An 18041-nucleotide genomic window follows, 5' to 3' on the forward strand; every position below is an offset into this window, starting at 1 on the left:
GTGTGTGTGTGTGTGTGTGTGTGTGTGTGTGTGTAAGAGCAAGAGAGAGAGATGGGGAGATGAAAAAAGAGAAGGGGATGAGGAGAAGAATATATTAACAAATGAGAGAGGTGCAAGATGGAGAGAATAAGATAAAAATGAAAATAATGAAAAGTAGAGAGAGAGGGAGAGAGTGGGTGTAGCGTCTCATTTTCTAATTTTGCAGATCTTCACCTCATGTGATTTAGTGGAAACGTGGGCAGAGGAACGCAGACGACACACACACACACACACACACACACACACACACCAGCCAACGACCTCTCCCTACTGCCGTGCTAAATTGATGTATAGACATAATTATTCAGTCAAAAACCACACAATAACACTGCTATCCATTCCTGGAGAACGAGAGAAAGAGGGACAGAGAGGAGGGGAGGGAGAGAGAGAAGGAAGGGGGGATGTTGGAAGAGAGAGAGGCTTTTACTCTGCTAAGTGGAAAATGATTTCCTAACGTGCTTGGAGAAGAGCATTACTGTTCCAAAGGATTCTGCCAGATAGTGTTTTTGAATCACAATTAACTGTATACACAGGCACACATACACACACAGACAGATACACACACGCGCACACACACACACAAAGCCGTGCATACAAAAGCCTCCTGGTCAAATTGAATCACTTTGGTCTGTGTGTGTATAAAGGAAGTGTCTGTGTGGCTGTGGCTGTGTGTGTGTGTGTGTGTGTGTGTGTGTGTCTGTCTGTACTATATGTTTTGTTATGCAAAATTCATGTGTTCTGTTAATGAAGAGGTCTGGCCATAATTACTTCTCTTTGGAGGTCAGGGTGTTCAGTCGAGTCATTAAAAATCTAATTACACACACACACACACACACACATCTGCACAAGGTATACAAGCAGACCAAACAGACTAATAATGAGACTAATAACTTGTTGGCAGGTTTTCTTTTTGTCTTTTTCTTCTCAGCACTGACACAAAGACTGTGAATTGTCAAATAAACTGAGACGGGAAGTCATGGTGATGCACCATGAAATTCTGCTAGACAGTGTCAAGAGGCCTAAATGATACGAGGAACCAGTTATTTATTATTATTATTATTATTATTATTGTTATTATTATTATTATTATTATTACTCACTATTCTAACCATTGAATATGCCTGAACCACATAGGAATCTGTAGGAAACATAGGTGTTGGACATAATACACTTTTGTAAAGGGAGCTTGTTATTAGTTGTGTCTGAGAGAGAGAGAGAAAGAGAGGAACAGAGAGACTGTATCCGTGTGTGTGTGTATGTGTGTGTGTGTGTGTGCCTCCCTCCTAAGCACTATCTGCCATTTCCAATCAATGCTCACTTACAGGGGAGATCCATTTCAGCTTGTCTTTCTGACACAAGGCCACCCCCTGTCTCCCTGGCCTCCTTCTATTCTTTGTGTGTGTGTGTGTGTGTGTGATGTTGTGTTCTCCCTGTGTTCTCCTTCATCACTGTTCCATCTCTTCCTTCCTCCACCTCCTCCTTTGTCACCCTCTCTATCTCTTCTCTCCCTTGTTTCCCCTCACTACCCCTTCCTCCATCCCTCCCTCCATCCCTCCCTTACTACCCCTCTATCCATCCCTCCCTCCATCTCTCCCTCCATCCCTCCCTTCTTCTTCACTCCCCCCGTCCTCCCCTAGTGAGAGAACCAGCAGACCTCCTGAGGAACTGTGTTATGTTAGGCAATTAACAAGGAGTGTGTCTGCCACTATAACCACTCACACACTTACACACGACACATGAATCATAGATGTTTACACAGGCAACAGCAGCAGTACTAGAAAACTCTCCCCATTTTATAGCTAAATTATGGATGAGTATGCATTAAGTATGTGTGTGAGTATGTGTGTGTGTGTCTGTGTGTGTGCATGTGGAGATAGAGTAAGAAAGACAGGATGAATAAGAGATAGAGAGAAAGAAGGGTCTTTGGGGACAGATGCAGAGCAGTGGTCCACTATTTGCCATCTGGTCTGGTCTGGTCTGGTCTGCATGCTTAGAATAGAGGACAGATGAAGAGAGGACAGATGAATGTATTACACCATGTCTGACACCATCTGACACCTGGGCTACCTGCTGCACACTGTGCATCACCAAATAGGAAAGAGTGAGGAAAAGATGGAGAACATACATGTTCTCTGTGTGTGTGTGTGTGTGTGCTCGCTCACACATATTTTTGCTTTTTCTGTTTTTGAAATGGCTGTGCCGATCAAACATCAGTTTGAATATATGAGCGAGATGATGAAGCAAAAATAAGAAGTAGCATCAGTGTGCCTTTGAGTCACTTGGTGAATCCTTCACAAGGTGCTCTATGGCAATTCAAATCCAACACAATCTTTGTCAAGTTCAGCGAGTTACCCCTCGCGGCCCTCGTGCTGTCTGATTCTGTGTATGCTCCAGTACGACTTCAGTCCTTGCTCTCGAAATGTGAAATCAGCAAAGTGGATCCAACTGAGACATGCTCTAGTGCAGCCAATCAACACTGAGCCATGCAATTGTCACTCCCTGTTCCTGACATGTTGCCTGTGTGTGTGTGTGTGTGCGTTTGTGTGTGTGTGTGTGTGTGTGTAACAGCTCCTACAGGTTTCCAGGTGTCCAGCTACAGCTTTCACAGCCACGAGTGGAGGAACGCCAAGCCCAGCCGCGGCAGCTTGTCCCCGGGCAACGGCAGTGGAGGCGCTGGAGTTGGAGGTGGAGGGGGTGTCAGCACCAACCGGGCCCGCACCAACAACATCCTGCAGGACCTGGGCCTCAGTGATGACGAGTGGGAGAGACCCCTCACCAGCGGGTAAGAGAGCGAGGACCTGCACAACCCACAAGCACACCTCCTCGACACACCAACCTAGTCAACATTGCACCTCCTCGACACACCAACCTAGTCAACACCTCCTCAACACACCAACCTAGTCAACACCTCCTCAACACACCACCCTAGTCAACACTGCACCCAACAACACGCCAACCTAGTCAACACTGCACCCAACAACACACCAACCTAGTCAACACTGCACCTCCTCAACACACCAACCTAGTCAACACTGCACCCAACAACACACCACCCTAGTCAATCAACACTGTACCCAACAACACGCCAACCTAGTCAACACTGCACCCAACAACACGCCAACCTAGTCAACACTGCACCCAACAACACACCAACCTAGTCAACACTGCACCCAACAACACACCAACCTAGTCAACACTGCACCCAACAACACACCATTCCACTCAATACAATAACCCAACAACACACCAACCTAGTCAACACTGTACCCAACAACACGCCAACCTAGTCAACACTGTATCCAACAACACACCAACCTAGTCAACACTGCACCCAACAACACACCATTCCACTCAATACAATAATCCAACAACACACCAACCTAGTCAAAACTTAACCCAACAACACACCAACCTAGTCAATCAACACTGTACCCAATAACACACCAACCTAGTCAACACTGTACCCAACAACACACCAACCTAGTCAATCAACAGTGTACCTAATAACACACCAACCTAGTCAACACTGTACCCAACAACACACCACCCTAGTCAACATTGCACCCAACAACACACCAACCTAGTCAACACTGCACCCAACAACACACCAACCTAGTCAACACTGCACCCAACAACACGCCAACCTAGTCAACACTGCACCCAATAACACACCATTCCACCAATACAATAACCCAATCAGTGTAGTGGTAACACCTGGGTGGCTGGGGGACCCTGTTCCCATAAGGCCAGTGGGAAGATGTTTTGGTTCCTTCCGTTTTTCCTTTTGTTTCCTTACACACCAACTTATTCCATTCTGGAACACGAGACGTTCAGTCCACAAATGCCCGCTTCCAAGTCTGTGGTATGTTGCTTGGTAGTGTTACTGGTAAGAAATAAGCCTGGAGCCTTTGTTATGATTTGAGGTGGAAATCAGCATAAACTTGACTCTTCTGCTCACAAATGTACTGTATAGACCCTTTCAAGAGAGTTCCATTATCAGCATAATAGTTGGCCCCACAAGGCTTCCGTTTTAACATTCCATATGTTATCTTAATGCAGAGGAAGTAGATTGGGAACCAAATAGAACGTATAGCGTGACATTTGTTAACAGTCTTGAGTTTGCCATAGATGTTTGCGAACACTCGCAAACTGGCTGAGGAGATTGTTCTCTGTGAACTTACAGGGATGCTGGATTAATGGAATTTTAGGCGAAGTCGCTCAAATGTAACAGTTCAAAGAGAACATTTGCTGCGAATGCTCGGCACTGTTCAAATCATTCAAACGCACCTCAGGTGTCAGCGGTGAGACTCCTCATTGGGATGCAGCCCTGATCTCCCTCATCTCATCAGTGGGTCTTTGTCCCCCTCAATGACTCACTTTGCTTCAAGTGTGCATCTGACTGGCTGAAACAGAGAACCACCATCGCTGAAGCCTACTGCAATTAGTGGCATGCCATCAATGGGCGCACACACCAAACACACCTTGAACTCAATTACACAGTCAAACTCCAGACCGAATTCTGGTGCTGGGCGTCTGTGTTGCACTCCATATCTGACTTAAGCACACGATCAGACCTGACCCTCATTCTCACCTCAAAGAGTCAGTCTTGTTGTCAAATACAGTAAATGTATAAAATACATTTTCTTGAGACCACTAAACCAGATAGACAGGCTGAATAAGACAGACTATAGAGCCACAAAAAGCCACATTCACTCACTCCAGAGCACTCTTACAATCATTAAGCCATCTGGCATGGTACTACACTGTATTTAGAAAATGTTTGATCATGTGTAAACAGTACACAAACTCACACACACAAATACACACTCACACACACAAATACACACTCACACACAAACACACACCCACCCACCCCTGTCTCCACACACACACATACAGTACATCTAAAGTCAGCGCCATGACAAATTATTGTTTACTATTGAAAGGCGGATGGCGCAATCACAGCACTGTGAATAATTAAAGCAAATGGCTGCTATGACAGACACATTTATCTGCCACTTAGCCAACACTAGGCGCTGACAAAGACTGCCTGCTTGACACGCAACCCCATTACAAATTGATGGCGTCAGAACAGGAGCGATACACTAGCACTGCTTACAGACAGCCTGTTCCCAGGCACAGAGAGGACGATTACAGACCGCCTTTTCCCAGGCACAGAGAGGACGATTACAGACAGCCTGTTCCCAGGCACAGAGAGGACGCTTACAGACAGCCTTTTCCCAGGCACAGAGAGGACGCTTACAGACAGCCTTTTCCCACGCACAGAGAGGACGCTTACAGACAGCCTTTTCCCACGCACAGAGAGGACGAATCACCCTGGGTGCTCATTTACCTTCCCTTTCTACTCATTTGGCAGATAGGTTTATCCAAAGCAACATACAATACAGGTGTACAATTTCTCTCCCTAGGATTAGAATGCATGACCTGGTTGTGTTTGTTGGCAGCATGGTCTATCAGTGGAGCTTAGCCACAGATGAGGCCCAGCGAAACCCAAGCATGGTGGACTTGCCCCTAACTTACTCCACTGAAACAGAACACACGAGCAGAACAGTATTGTCTCCGTGGTGATGTGGAAACCCAAGCATGGTGGACTTGCCCCTAACTCACTCCACTGAAACAGAACACACGCGCAGAACACATGATTGCCTCTGTGGTGATGTGGTAGCCCTTGTGCCATGCCCATGTGAATTGGCGCCGTGGCGATGCGGATGCCCTGACACACATATCCACCTGAAATGGGACTATCACCATGGCAATATGTGTGTAGGAGAGATAGAGAGAGATGACTTGGGGTGGTCTGTTGGGATAACCTAGCGTGACTCAGTGAGACTCCTCTAGCAGCCTCAGAAGAGCCTTTCATCTGAACCCCAAAGCCAAGAGCTGTTATGATAATGTCTCTCACTACAAATGGAACCAGACCCGATTAAACAGCAGAGAGGATCAGGTTATACATGTCTCCTGCTCTAACACTTAGTTCTAACTTGTTAACACACACACAGGTGTGATATAACTAAAAGACAGTCACATCGATGATGTTCTAATGCTGTCCAAGCTAGTCGGTTTGCCAGCCTTGTCAGGATTGATATCCCAAATTGCACTGGGGATGCTTCAGCATGGAGACATATCGCTCCAGAAGGGTTAGGGTTAGAGTGTCTGTGTGTGCATGCATGTTTGTGTATGTATGTATACTGTGTGTGTGTGTGTGTTTTGTGGGTACAGCTCTTGTTTTGTGTGACCAAGGGCAACGGCATTTGCATGGGTGTGTGTGTGTTTGTACTGTAAGTATGCATCTGTAGGTATGTACAGTAATGTCTGTGTGTGTCAGTGAATGTGTATGTGTGTTTGTGGTTTGTAGATACGGGTGTGGGTGTATCAGTGAGCATCAGTGTGTGTGTGTAATGCATAGGTACGTGTGTGTGTGTGTGTGTGTGTGTTTGTCTGTGTTTGAGGGTCAGTGTTAACATTGTTCCTCCTTGTTGGCATCTGCAGAGGCTCAACTCTCCCCACCGGCCTAATCTCTGACAGCAGGTGAGCCTCGGCCTGCCCAAAGCGTGTGTGTGTGAGTGTGTGTGTGTGTGAGTGTGTGTGTAGGCGTGTGTGTGTGGAGAGTGGGGGGAGAGCTCTCCGATCCCCCAGAACCACCCCCTCCCCACACCACCACCAGCACCACTGCTGCCACCACTACCACTAAGCACAACTGGACCCCACTGCCCAGCATGGCGTGCCCATTTCAGTGTGTGCCCTCACCCCACCCCTTATTTCCACCTTGGGGTGTGTGTGTGTGTGTGTGATCGTGTGTGTGTTTGTGTGTTTGTGTGTGTGTGTGTGTGTGTGTGTGTGTGTGTGTGTGTGTGTGTGTGTGTGTGTGTGTGTTTTGGATACCTTACATGTTCTGCACCACACGCCTGCTCGTCCTACCCATAATCGGCCCAACGCCCCTACCTCCCCCACCACCTCTCGCCCAGACCCCCCCACTTCACGCAGTCCCCTCGCACTCATCACCGTGGTGCCTCCCTGCTGATTGGCTGTCTGGAGCAGCAGTGGGATCAGTGTGGTGACTTGCCTCTCTGTCGCCCCCTCCAGGTTCACAGTGGGTCATGATGGCACAGAACCGGACCAGGAGGAGAACTTCTGGTCACAGGCACTGGAGGACCTAGAGACTTGCGGCCAATCTGGCATCCTGCGCGAGCTAGAGGTAACGCGCGCGCGCACACACACACACACACACACACACACACACACACACACACACACACACACACACACACACACACACACACACACACACACACACACACACAAACACAACTCCTGTCCTAGTCATCATTTACTACATAAGTGTGGTGCCTATAACCCACATCTTAGAAGCATACCTTAGACTCTTTATACTCTTTATAGTATATACATTTAAAGTATGCAGCATATTCGTTATACTCTTTTAGTATATATATTTAAAGTATGTAGCATATTCTTTATATTTATATATATATATATATACATTTACACTCTTTATATTCTTACACCCTCCAAACTCTCCCCCATCACCTGATACCATAGGATGGGAAGTGTACTACACATCTCCTTCCATAATATTCTCTTGCCATCAGATTAACCCTGCTGCCCAACCCGCAGCCTCTAAACCCCTTCAGACCTCTAAACCTACCCTAATACCCATAATGCCACTCTAATACCCATAATGCCAGTCTAATACCCATGATTCCAAATCCCCTCTCTCCCTCAATTTCTGTTGTGTGCTCCTCCCTAGTTGCATGACATCACATCCTGTTTTCCCTTTCCGTTGGTTTATTTGTTTGTTTGTTTTGTTTTTTCTTTCCTGTAATCACTCCTTCTCTTTCTAGGACAAGCCAGACAGGCTTCTGAATAAGAGAAACTTGGCCCTCTTGGTACCTGTTCTCCTTTATTTTGTCCTTTGATCTCCTGCTTGCGGTGCTGCACTCTCTCTCTCTCTCGGCCGGGGGCCTCTCCTTAATGCTAGTGTCTGTCTCATTCAGAGAGGGGGTTCAGGGGTGGGTGAGAGGTTGGAGTTACGGATTAGAGGGGGTGCATTCAGACTAACCTTCACTAACATCAGGCTCCCCTCTCCTCAATTGCCACAACACTTAGCTTAGCTTAGCTTAGCTTTGAAGAAGCACGCAGCTCATTGTAGACACACTGATTCCATTTGCACTGTGGAGGGCTGTGCCCAAAACTACACAGTGAGAGTTCAAAGTGATAGTCTCCCTGTGGTTTTTGGTGTCTATTATCCCACCAACAGTAATGAATTTGAATTTGTGAGTTTGCTAAAGTGAATATGCCCTTTGGATCTTGGTTGCCTTTTGTTAGTAAGGTACATTGGGTGGGCCCCAAAAAAAACAAAAAACAATAACAAGGTCATGGAAACTGACTGCCAGTCACCACATTGACTGGAGAGCACATGGTTTCTCTCACATGAAAATGCATGGACGTGGGTGTGTGTTTGAGAAAGAGTGTGAAAATGCATTTGCTGATTTGACTGCCTATGAAACTCCTTGCGTGCTACATCACCGTTTTGGAAATGAAGGCCTCAGTCATTTCGTCTCTTGTGTGTTTTGCTTCAGTCATCTCGTCTCTCCTTGTGTCATTTTCCTCCAATCTCCATATCGCACTGTCGGAGGGACAACCAGGACTGTCCAATCAGAGAAGAGAGGAATGGCAATGGGCCAGTAGGCATGGGCTGAGCTGGAATGGGGTTAGGGATGGGGTATCGGGAGAGGGGCTTCAGGCAAGGCATGATGGGAAAAAGGTTGCTGTGTCACTGGAGAATGGCATATGACCCAGAATGTTGTTGTCAAACACTGAGTGGTTGGGGAATTGGTTCGTCCACCGCGGCAACCGAAGATTTTTTTTCTCCTGCGCTCGAAAGACAAAATCTTCCACACCTGTCCGTATCCTTGCTGCTGCTCGGCTATTCATGATGTCTCCTAGCACCCGAGCGCTTGACCCACACTGCAACGGGCAAATCAGAAGGACCATTGCCATGGTAACACATGGCCCCACTTCTGAAGGGCATCATGTGTGTCGTTGACTGACGCGGTGTGTTTGCCCATGCATGTCCCACCCCCGCGCCAGTGTCAGGGCTGTGCATTCTCATGCGCTGGCATTTTGCATTGGGCTGCGTCTCTGATAGATCCTGCACTTGGAAGAGGAATCTGTTTCTCATGTGGGTTGCATGTCTACAGTAATGAAGGATATTCTTAATGTCATTCCAAATGACATGCTTGGTAGCTCTTCAAGCCCAACAAATCATAAAATATATAACCATTGTGGCTTGTGTCTTACTGTCACTGTATAGCTCTTGCACTAGCAAAACAATATATTACTTGTGTGCAAATACGAGAGTGTGTGTACATGGTAAGTAGACAAAAGAAAAATTTGTCCTTCAATTAAAGAGGTTTTATAACCTCTAGACCATTTACTACATCAGGTTGTTTTGGTTGGGTTTGGATGTGGCCTTGGTCCACAGGTGCCCCCATTCAGGCCCAGATGCTAACGGCCCAGCCCGTGTTTCTGCCTCACCAGTGCACCGAGGCAGTCGATTTCACCCATTACTTCTACCGCCTGCTTCAGCAGTCGAGCTAATACACAAACACAGATGGGTAACACAAAATCCTCCAGAGGACTTGGACTCAAAAATTAAATATGTGACCCTGTTAATCACAGTACAGCTGAACATGTGCAAATTAGCATAGTCTACAAGCCAGCACCCCAGCAATATTTGTTAAATATTTTATTTCATATTTAGAAAATAGTGAGCACCAATTTGAATCTGCAATGTGCACTACGTAAAGCTACCGTGTTGCTAAAAGCACACTCTGAGAACAGGCGGCCAGGCCAGGAGAATTTGCTCATTTCTGACTTGACATGTCGCAGAGCACAATGAAGCAGAAATTGCTTGAGTACTTGGTAGTGATTTTTAACATCTAGGGGAACAAGGAGGTTGACTTCAAATGAGATTGTCATCTATGACTTTTAGAAGTTTCATGGAAATGGTGTGATTTTAAAGGAATTCATGTAATTCAGAACCTCCACGTCTGTGCGCTGACCCACCAGTGCTTGTGTGTAGCATGGCGTCGCGTGCCCATTAAATTAGCCAGATGTTTATGCCCAGTAATTCAATTAGCATTAGTTCCTGCAGGACATTATTGCCACTTTGCATGTCGCCTTGCATGTCACACAAAGTAGAGCCCAATGTGTTGATATACAAAATACACACAGTATCCACGTAATCTATACACATAATCCATCAAAATACTGTATTAAGTATTACTTACAGTAAGATATGGTGCCTAAAATATATGTTTCTCTAGATGGGCTTTTACTCTCTAAACCTGAACTAGTGACCCTGTGTGAAAGCCCCTGCTTGGTGTCTGCCCCCAGCTCGTAGCTGACCCTTGTCTGCCCTGTTCTGCTCTCCCTTGCGCCCCCTGCAGGCCACCATCATGTCAGGCAGCAGCCTGAGCCTGAACCACGACCCGGCACCGACTCGCAGCCACCTGGGGCGGCAGGCCAGCTTCCAGGAGCGCGGCTCCAACCGGCAACAGTACTCACAGGCCAACCGCAGTAACACACTGCCCAGTGACAGCGGCCGAAAGGCCTACAACATGAGGAAGATGAAGCAGGAGATCAAGGACATCCTGTCCCCTACACCAGTAGAGCTGCACAAGGTGACAACATATTCTCACATTCATTCGTTTATTCATTCATTTATTTATTTAGCATATGCTTTTATTAAAAATGTTTAGTGTAGCCAACATCAACCATCTCTGCTGTAGCGTACACATGTTTCCATCAAAGCATATTGAAGCCCATGTGTCCTATGGAGGGCAACCAGGGATGGCATTGGGGAATGATGATGAAGGGGATTAGCTGATACTAGGGAGATCTGGTGCAATGGCTGATTATTTTTGGAACAGCAACACTAACTGATAGCATTGACATACTAATTGTTTTTTTTATTCTAGTTAATTGTCCTTGAATAAAATATGTTGATATGAAAATCAATAGCTGATATTGATTGTTAATTTTGACAATTGAAAAAATATAATGTCCGCAACACTGCTTTTGACTCCCATATATTTAATGCACAACAGGCAACGTTTCGACCCTGCTGGGTCTTCTTCAGGCTTCACGTTGCCTGTTGTGCATTAAATATATGGGAGTCAAAAGCAGTGTTGCGGACATTTTATTTTTTCAAGTACGTTGAGTACGTTTTCTTTCGTCCTACACCTGCCAGAAGGTGGGATGTGCACACAATAACTGTTTGCTGAACGTTGTTAATTTTGACAGCCACTAGCTAAGAGTAGGGAAATAAGCAACCCTATTCAGTTTTCTAAACAAACAACTAGAGCAGTGGTCGCCAACCCGTTGATCGCGATCGACCTGTAGATCTTTCGGACTTGCTCAGTAGATCCCGAGAATAACAGGAAAAATAAAAACAGTCACCAAATTTCCACATGTTCGCCAGCGTTTTAGGGCCTACATTTCAGCACGGGATTGCGTGTATAGCGCATGATTTATTCAAGACCCGAACTCTAGCCATCATAATGTGAGAAATTCCTGCACATATTTTACGTTAATCTAATAATGGAGCAGCGTGAATGTGGGACCGGACGGACCAACTTCTGACTTGAACCGAACGTAACCCCATGCAGAGACACATACGCGCACAGCACCACTTTGTAGGTGCGCGCTCTCTCTCTCTCTCTCTCTCGCAACAGGACATGTCACCGCTGAAGTCAAATTATGCTGCTTCTACATCAACTGCTAACTGACAGAAAAAGAAAACGAAAGTTTAGCGATCAGGAACTGTCAGGAATTTGTTCTCCATTTGAAGAATGTAATGGACGTGCACAGACAGCTACACACAGAGCGAATTGTAGGCCTAGGCAGGTTACTTTCACTTTCTAGAGTGCGCATTCATTACGTGAAAGATGCGTCATACCAAAACAGCGATCAAACATGATCAAATTTATCATGACGTGCTGTCACAAACATACTTACTCCAATTAAAAAATCAAAATCATGTAAGTAAAGACTATGTTAAGTGTTGTTATCTCATTGATGCCTGTATAAGGGGGTGGAGGATGTGATAGTTTTGACCTGATACATTTGCCTAAATAAAAGGCCTTAAATTGGAAGTATTTTAGCTCTGATTCTCTTTTGACGCATCATGGTAGATCTTGCCTTTGTTCAGGGCGAGGTCAGGGATATTGGGCTCAAAAAGGTTGGTGACCACTGAACTAAAGCATCTGTTTTTTTATATCATAACCGTGCTGACCCATACACCTGCCCCCAGGTGAGCCTGTTTAAGGAGTCAGACCTGGAGGACTTTGGGTTCAGTGTGTCCGATGGCCTCCTTGAAAAGGGAGTCTACGTCAACAACATTCGCCCTGGAGGCCCAGCTGAGCTCGGGGGACTGAAGCCTTTCGACAGGCTGCTGCAGGTAAGGTCCTCACAACACTCCCAGTCCTCACAAACCTTCACCAACACACACACTCACCACAATACACACTTCTCCCATTACCACACAAAAGTCTCCCCTAAGATTGGGCTTACCCCCCATTACCATGGCAACATAATTACTCTCTGCCTCTTCGCCAGCCAGATTCCGACTTCGCTTCTGTCAGATTAGTCCCCATCACCTCACGTTAATGAGCACTGGAGCTGTTGTTTTTTCCTTGTGAGGATTAGGGTGTTAATGCCCTTTGGCTGCCACACAGCCGAGTGACCATGGTAATCACCGGCCCTTTCTTATGGACAGCACGGGATGAGCACAGTGGCCATGCGGTAACAAAAGACGTCACCTGAGTGTGTGTGTGCGCGCACGTCCTTTTCTTTGTGCAATTTCTCTCACGTTGGCAAAATGGTATAACCATTAAGTAAGGGATAATGACCGACGAGGTGACCTGTTCCATGGAAATAATGGCGAGGTGGAGGCTCTCCGCCGAGACATTATTTCCATCGAACAGGTCACCTTGAAAGCTGTTTTCCTGCATATCTCCTGTTTGTATTTATCTCCCTTATAATTAGAATATAATTTTATCTATGACTTTCTTTAAATGTAGGATTCATGCACATGAACTACAGAAAATAACCTATTATCATAACTTGTCAATCAACCGTTAATTAGGCTACTTTACTACTGTTGTTATGGTTACCATTTATAAGCGCATTGATATGGAACGGTGATGTTTTTTTTTTTTTTGGAATTGCTTCAAAGGTAGCCTGTTATACAAAGTTAATGCCCACCCCATCAGCCAATCAGAGAAGACAATCCCATTGTTAAGGGAGATAAAGAGGAAATAGCGAGCCTTCCTGCTAGGCGGATGATGGATCGGGAAGAAATGAAGGAAGGCCACATCAGCATGCTTACTATGTCATCAGCGTGCTTATTACTCCATCAGCGTGCTTACTATATAATCAGCGTCATCAGTGTGTCCTTTATCAGGGACAAGAGTCCAGAGTAGCCAATATTGTATTAACCGCACATTGAAAAACACCCCAAAGGAGATACGATAATCAGTTACTGTGCGCTGTGTCTGTCTGTGTTTTCCACACAATTCAGACTGCTTTGCCCTTTTCAGTTTGCACAGCAGAAATGGTTTTCAGTGAGTTTACCTGTGTGTTTGCCACCATAGGTTATTGATTTTTTTGTAGTTTTTTGGGACTGTAGCATCTCTGTTTGTTTGACACTCTAGGAAAGCCTCTGAATAAACCATGTGTATAATCTGCAGTGACAAAAACATTATTAGAAACGTTTGGATTGTTGTGGGAGTTACCATCTAAATGCGTACTCGTTAGTTGATGTGTGCTCAGTCAACACCTTTGTTGCAGAAGGCAAACAGAAATGATTTGAACAAGGCAGTCGTTTTGCCAATGTAATTATAGCAGGGCTTATTGTTTGTGGCTGAATGGGGCCAGATAGCACTCAACACAATGCACATAATTGATCAGTGAGTGATGGGCCTTTTGGCAGACGCAATAGCACATCATAAGCCAGGCTGTCTATTTCATTGTGCCCTTGATGTCATTTTTACAGAGTAAGATTCATTTTTACTCAAGTTAATGTTACAGTCCGCGATTCAAGTGAAACGTGAATTACACCCGTGCCTTCCATGCCACTGGGCCCGGGGGTTGATTGGCTGGAATGGTGTATGGCTTTGTGCAAACTACCCATTTACAAAGCCAGGACATTTGAGTACACACATATTATGGGCAGGTAAATGGATCTGACGAGCAACTCACTAAATTGCATTGACAAAAAGTGGATTGAGTTAGTATCACACACTTTATTTGTTCAAGTCGTAAAGAAGCACTTTTAAACTTAACAAATTGTGAAGAAACGTTTTTTTCTTTGTTTTCCCTCCAGATAAATCATGTGCGGACCCGAGATTTCGACTGCTGCCTCGTTGTCCCGCTGATCGCCGAGTCTGGCAACAAGCTGGACCTGGTCATCAGCCGGAACCCGGTCACCACCCAGCCCACCTCTGACCTGGGTCAGCTGCCCGCGGAGGAGCCGGAGAACTGGACGGAGCCAGGCATGGCGCCGGCAGGGGACGGTCCTCAGCTGGACCCTGGTGTGGGGCTGCAGACTACTGGACTGGTGGGGGGCGAAGACAGAGACCCTAACAAGACCTTATAGCAGAGCAGGGCGGAGGACGAGCGTCCAGCGCTCCTCATGGTGCTAAAATGTCCGGCGCTCTGTCCCCCCAGCACCCCCCCCCCCCCCCCCCCCCCACATCCCAACCCCTGAGCCCCTGAACACCATGAGACCTGAAATGGTGGGGGTCTGTGGGCAGGGGTCAGTGAGAGGACAGTTTGTCTAAGCACATGTAACACTCCTTCCCCTCTCTGTGAACCTACACACACACACGTACACACATACACACACGCACACACACACACACACACACACACATATACATACGCATGTGTCACAGGTCAGGCCCTTTCTCCTAGCACACACCCAGCATGGATGTGTTTCTGTCCTGTGACGCCAACTACTGTACAACAACTATGACGATGATGATGACACTGGAGGAAGACCGCACCGACCTCTTTGGAGTACTGAGTACTGAGACAGACATTCAAACGCAAACCAGAACTGCAACTGAAACAGTGCCATCCTTTGTTTTTATTGTGAAAGGACAAGACTTAAAAAAAAAAAAATACACTGGTGAAAAAAAAATGATATAAGAGCAAGTGGATTCTCACAGACGTTTACATGTACTGTTGGACTGGCCACTCTGTATGTGTGTGAGGGTTTGTTTGAGTGTGTGTGAACGTGTATTTGTGTGTGTGTTTGTTTGTAGGACCACACTGTATAGGCCAGAAAACTATCCCCACTCTCGTTTTTTATAAAGAGCATCTCCTGTTCCCCCTAGCCTTCTCAGTCGCCCCCCCCCCCCCCCCCCCCTTGAGTTCTCAAACTCACAAGTTTTTATACTCTCCCGGTTTTGTCAGTGATGAAAACAAATTAAATGTAGTGTGGTAATGGAAGAAAACAACAAACAAAACCCCCTTTCTCTCTTCACTTCTGATGCCAAGGCCCGAGTGCCAACTCTGCTAATACATGGGGTATGAAGACTGGTATAGCATCAGCACAATAAAGAGGAAAAAATGGACACGAATGCCCCCGCTTCCTCCTTTCTGAGAGATAGAGAGGGAGAAACAGAAACAGGGAGGGAGATGGAAAGAGAAGTGGTCTGTGTAGCTCAGTGAGATTTGTCACGGCACAGAGGAACCTCAATCACTTACGGTTCCTCCTCAGCCACTATCCGTTCTAAAGAACCTCCTGAGATGGTAATCCTGGTCACCTAAATGTAGCCATAGGCTTAAGTGCATGGGGTTTGTGTCCTTGTCAAGAGGGATAGTTTTAGAGCTTCAGAAACTCTGGAAACCTGACAAACTGAGAAGAAATCAGTAGTTGAGCAAAACTGAAGTATCGGCTTCTCTCTTTCTTGGGTTGGAGGGGAATGCCTCCACAGGACTTGACCCCAACAAATTTAGTTCTCCACAAACTCTTAGAGGGTGACGCAAGTCCTCAGGTCATCTCAGAGGCCACAAATGCAGGCACACATAGTATCAAACCAGTGCTAACAAAATAAATGTTGCCCCTAATTAGGATGTTGAGTGACTGTTTTCTTCTTTCTGCTAGAAGAGGTGGCACTTCTGCACCTTATCCTAAATTTGGACAAAGAACTATTTTTATGAACAGAGGCAGGTTTTTATGTGACAAATCTACTCGTGTGCAATCTGTGAGTGACTTTAGCGAAAGTGATGGATGATGTTGTGGGCAGGTGTTTGTATACCTGCGAAAACAAATAAGAGAAGTAGTGTGGTCTGTTGGTCTTGCAGGAGTTTGCCCTCTGCTCCTCAACTGCTGCTATAGAAATAAGTGGTTTGAAGCCAGAGGAGCTAATGTGGCAAATGCTAGCATCATACCATAAGTACTGCTAAAGCTGGTACAAAGAGATGATCGGTGTTGTGTGATGGTGTAGGTTATGGGCTGAGTGTCCGCATACAGGAGCCAAAGGAAAACCTGGTCTCATTTTATATGAAGTGTTCCTATAACACCATGATAATTAATAAAACAATGCCATTTTATATGAAGTGTTCCTATAACACCATGATAATTAATAAAGCAATGTCTGATACCATGTGCTTCCACTGTCAGTACATGTGATTACTCATTGCCAACATAACCTTAACCCAAAGGACAGTTAGCAATTAACATTAAACAGTGCATTGCAACTGTAGTTCTTAATGAATTTGAGGTTTAGTACACTGTATCTTGGGACACATAACATAAAAGACGGCCCAAAATAAAGACCTCTCTCCCCCCTCCCCCTGCAGAAGCACAACTAGCGCTGGCCCAGTCCCTCCAGCTTTTTACAGTGTTGCAGACAGGTAGAAAAAACACTAACCCTGAGAAAACTGTAGCTTTCAGAGAGAGAGAGATACAGAGATTGCAAAGGCCCATGGGTAATATGGGTGATGAATTTGTTTAGGGAGGGGGGTACATTTAGATATATTTTCTACTGTGTGAGTCTCTACCCTGTTTTTTTTTACTGATGTGAAATCTGAATCAACTTTGGACGTAACAAACCAAGCTGTGAACCGAATGCCACCATCACTCCAAATGACCAATTAATTACAAAATAAAAAAAAAAACACAAGCATGAGGTTAAAAGAACATAACTGAAGTAGCTTAAAAACACCATTTTCTATTTTATACCTCTGTCTTTCCCCCTTTTGAGTAAATATGAACTAATATGCTAATCGATGTGGTACTGGTATGGTTTTTTTGTATGTATACATTGTTTCTTTTCTGAGGTTGCAGGCCCAAAGGCGGTACAACTTTGTTTGTAAAAGGGAAAAAAATGAAATGATGCAATGGCACTTGTGTGTGTTTGATCACACAAGGCTGACATGATTAGGACGTCTCCACGCGGCAACTCTTAGCCCGCCAGCAGCAAAAACAAGACATCAGTCCTAAAAACCATGTGTTTTTTTTCTCTCTCTTTCAGGAAGCAGCTTTGCTTCAGGTGAAAAAAAAAACACATAAACATGTTTGGTTCAGAAAAAAAAAATTGAAAAAAAGAGAAGAAAAAAAACAAAGCCGACTGCTCCTAGCAACCACTCCTCTTCCTCCTCCTCTTCCTTCTCTCCCAGCACCCTACCCTGACCCAGCGCTACCCAACCCAGACCTGTGTGCGTAAACCTTGTGGCTGTTGAAGAGTGACGTCGCCCTTGTTGTCAGTGGTCTCAGCTCACCCCCTCCTTGTCTACTCACTATTTGAAATGGCACGCAGACTTGACCTAGGAGACAAAGCCCTCTCCACATTTGGGAACTGTCTGTTATTTTTTGTTTTGTTGTTTTCCAGGAAGCCATGTTGAGTGTCAGTGGTCCTTGTTCTAATCCAGAAGCTCCCTCCTGATAC

The 18041-nt window shown here is 45.6% G+C and overlaps 1 protein-coding gene across 1 annotated transcript in view; it reads left to right on the top strand.

Moving 5' to 3' along the window:
* grip1 (glutamate receptor interacting protein 1) overlaps positions 1-14779 on the top strand; it is a 120187-nt gene extending 105408 nt beyond the window's left edge. The window contains 5 exon segments of the mRNA XM_076302621.1: positions 2608-2821; positions 7144-7255; positions 10530-10763; positions 12395-12541; positions 14468-14779. Coding sequence (XP_076158736.1) covers positions 2608-2821; positions 7144-7255; positions 10530-10763; positions 12395-12541; positions 14468-14740 — 980 coding nt within the window. The 3' untranslated portion in view covers positions 14741-14779.
* Positions 14780-18041: the final 3262 nt, after the last annotated feature.

This window comes from Alosa pseudoharengus, unplaced genomic scaffold (assembly GCF_046254945.1).
Source record: "Alosa pseudoharengus isolate Yale_2024_CS ecotype anadromous, Long Island Sound unplaced genomic scaffold, YU_APseudo_1.1 YU_APseudo_1.1_scf_24, whole genome shotgun sequence".
Lineage (NCBI taxonomy): Eukaryota > Metazoa > Chordata > Actinopteri > Clupeiformes > Clupeidae > Alosa > Alosa pseudoharengus.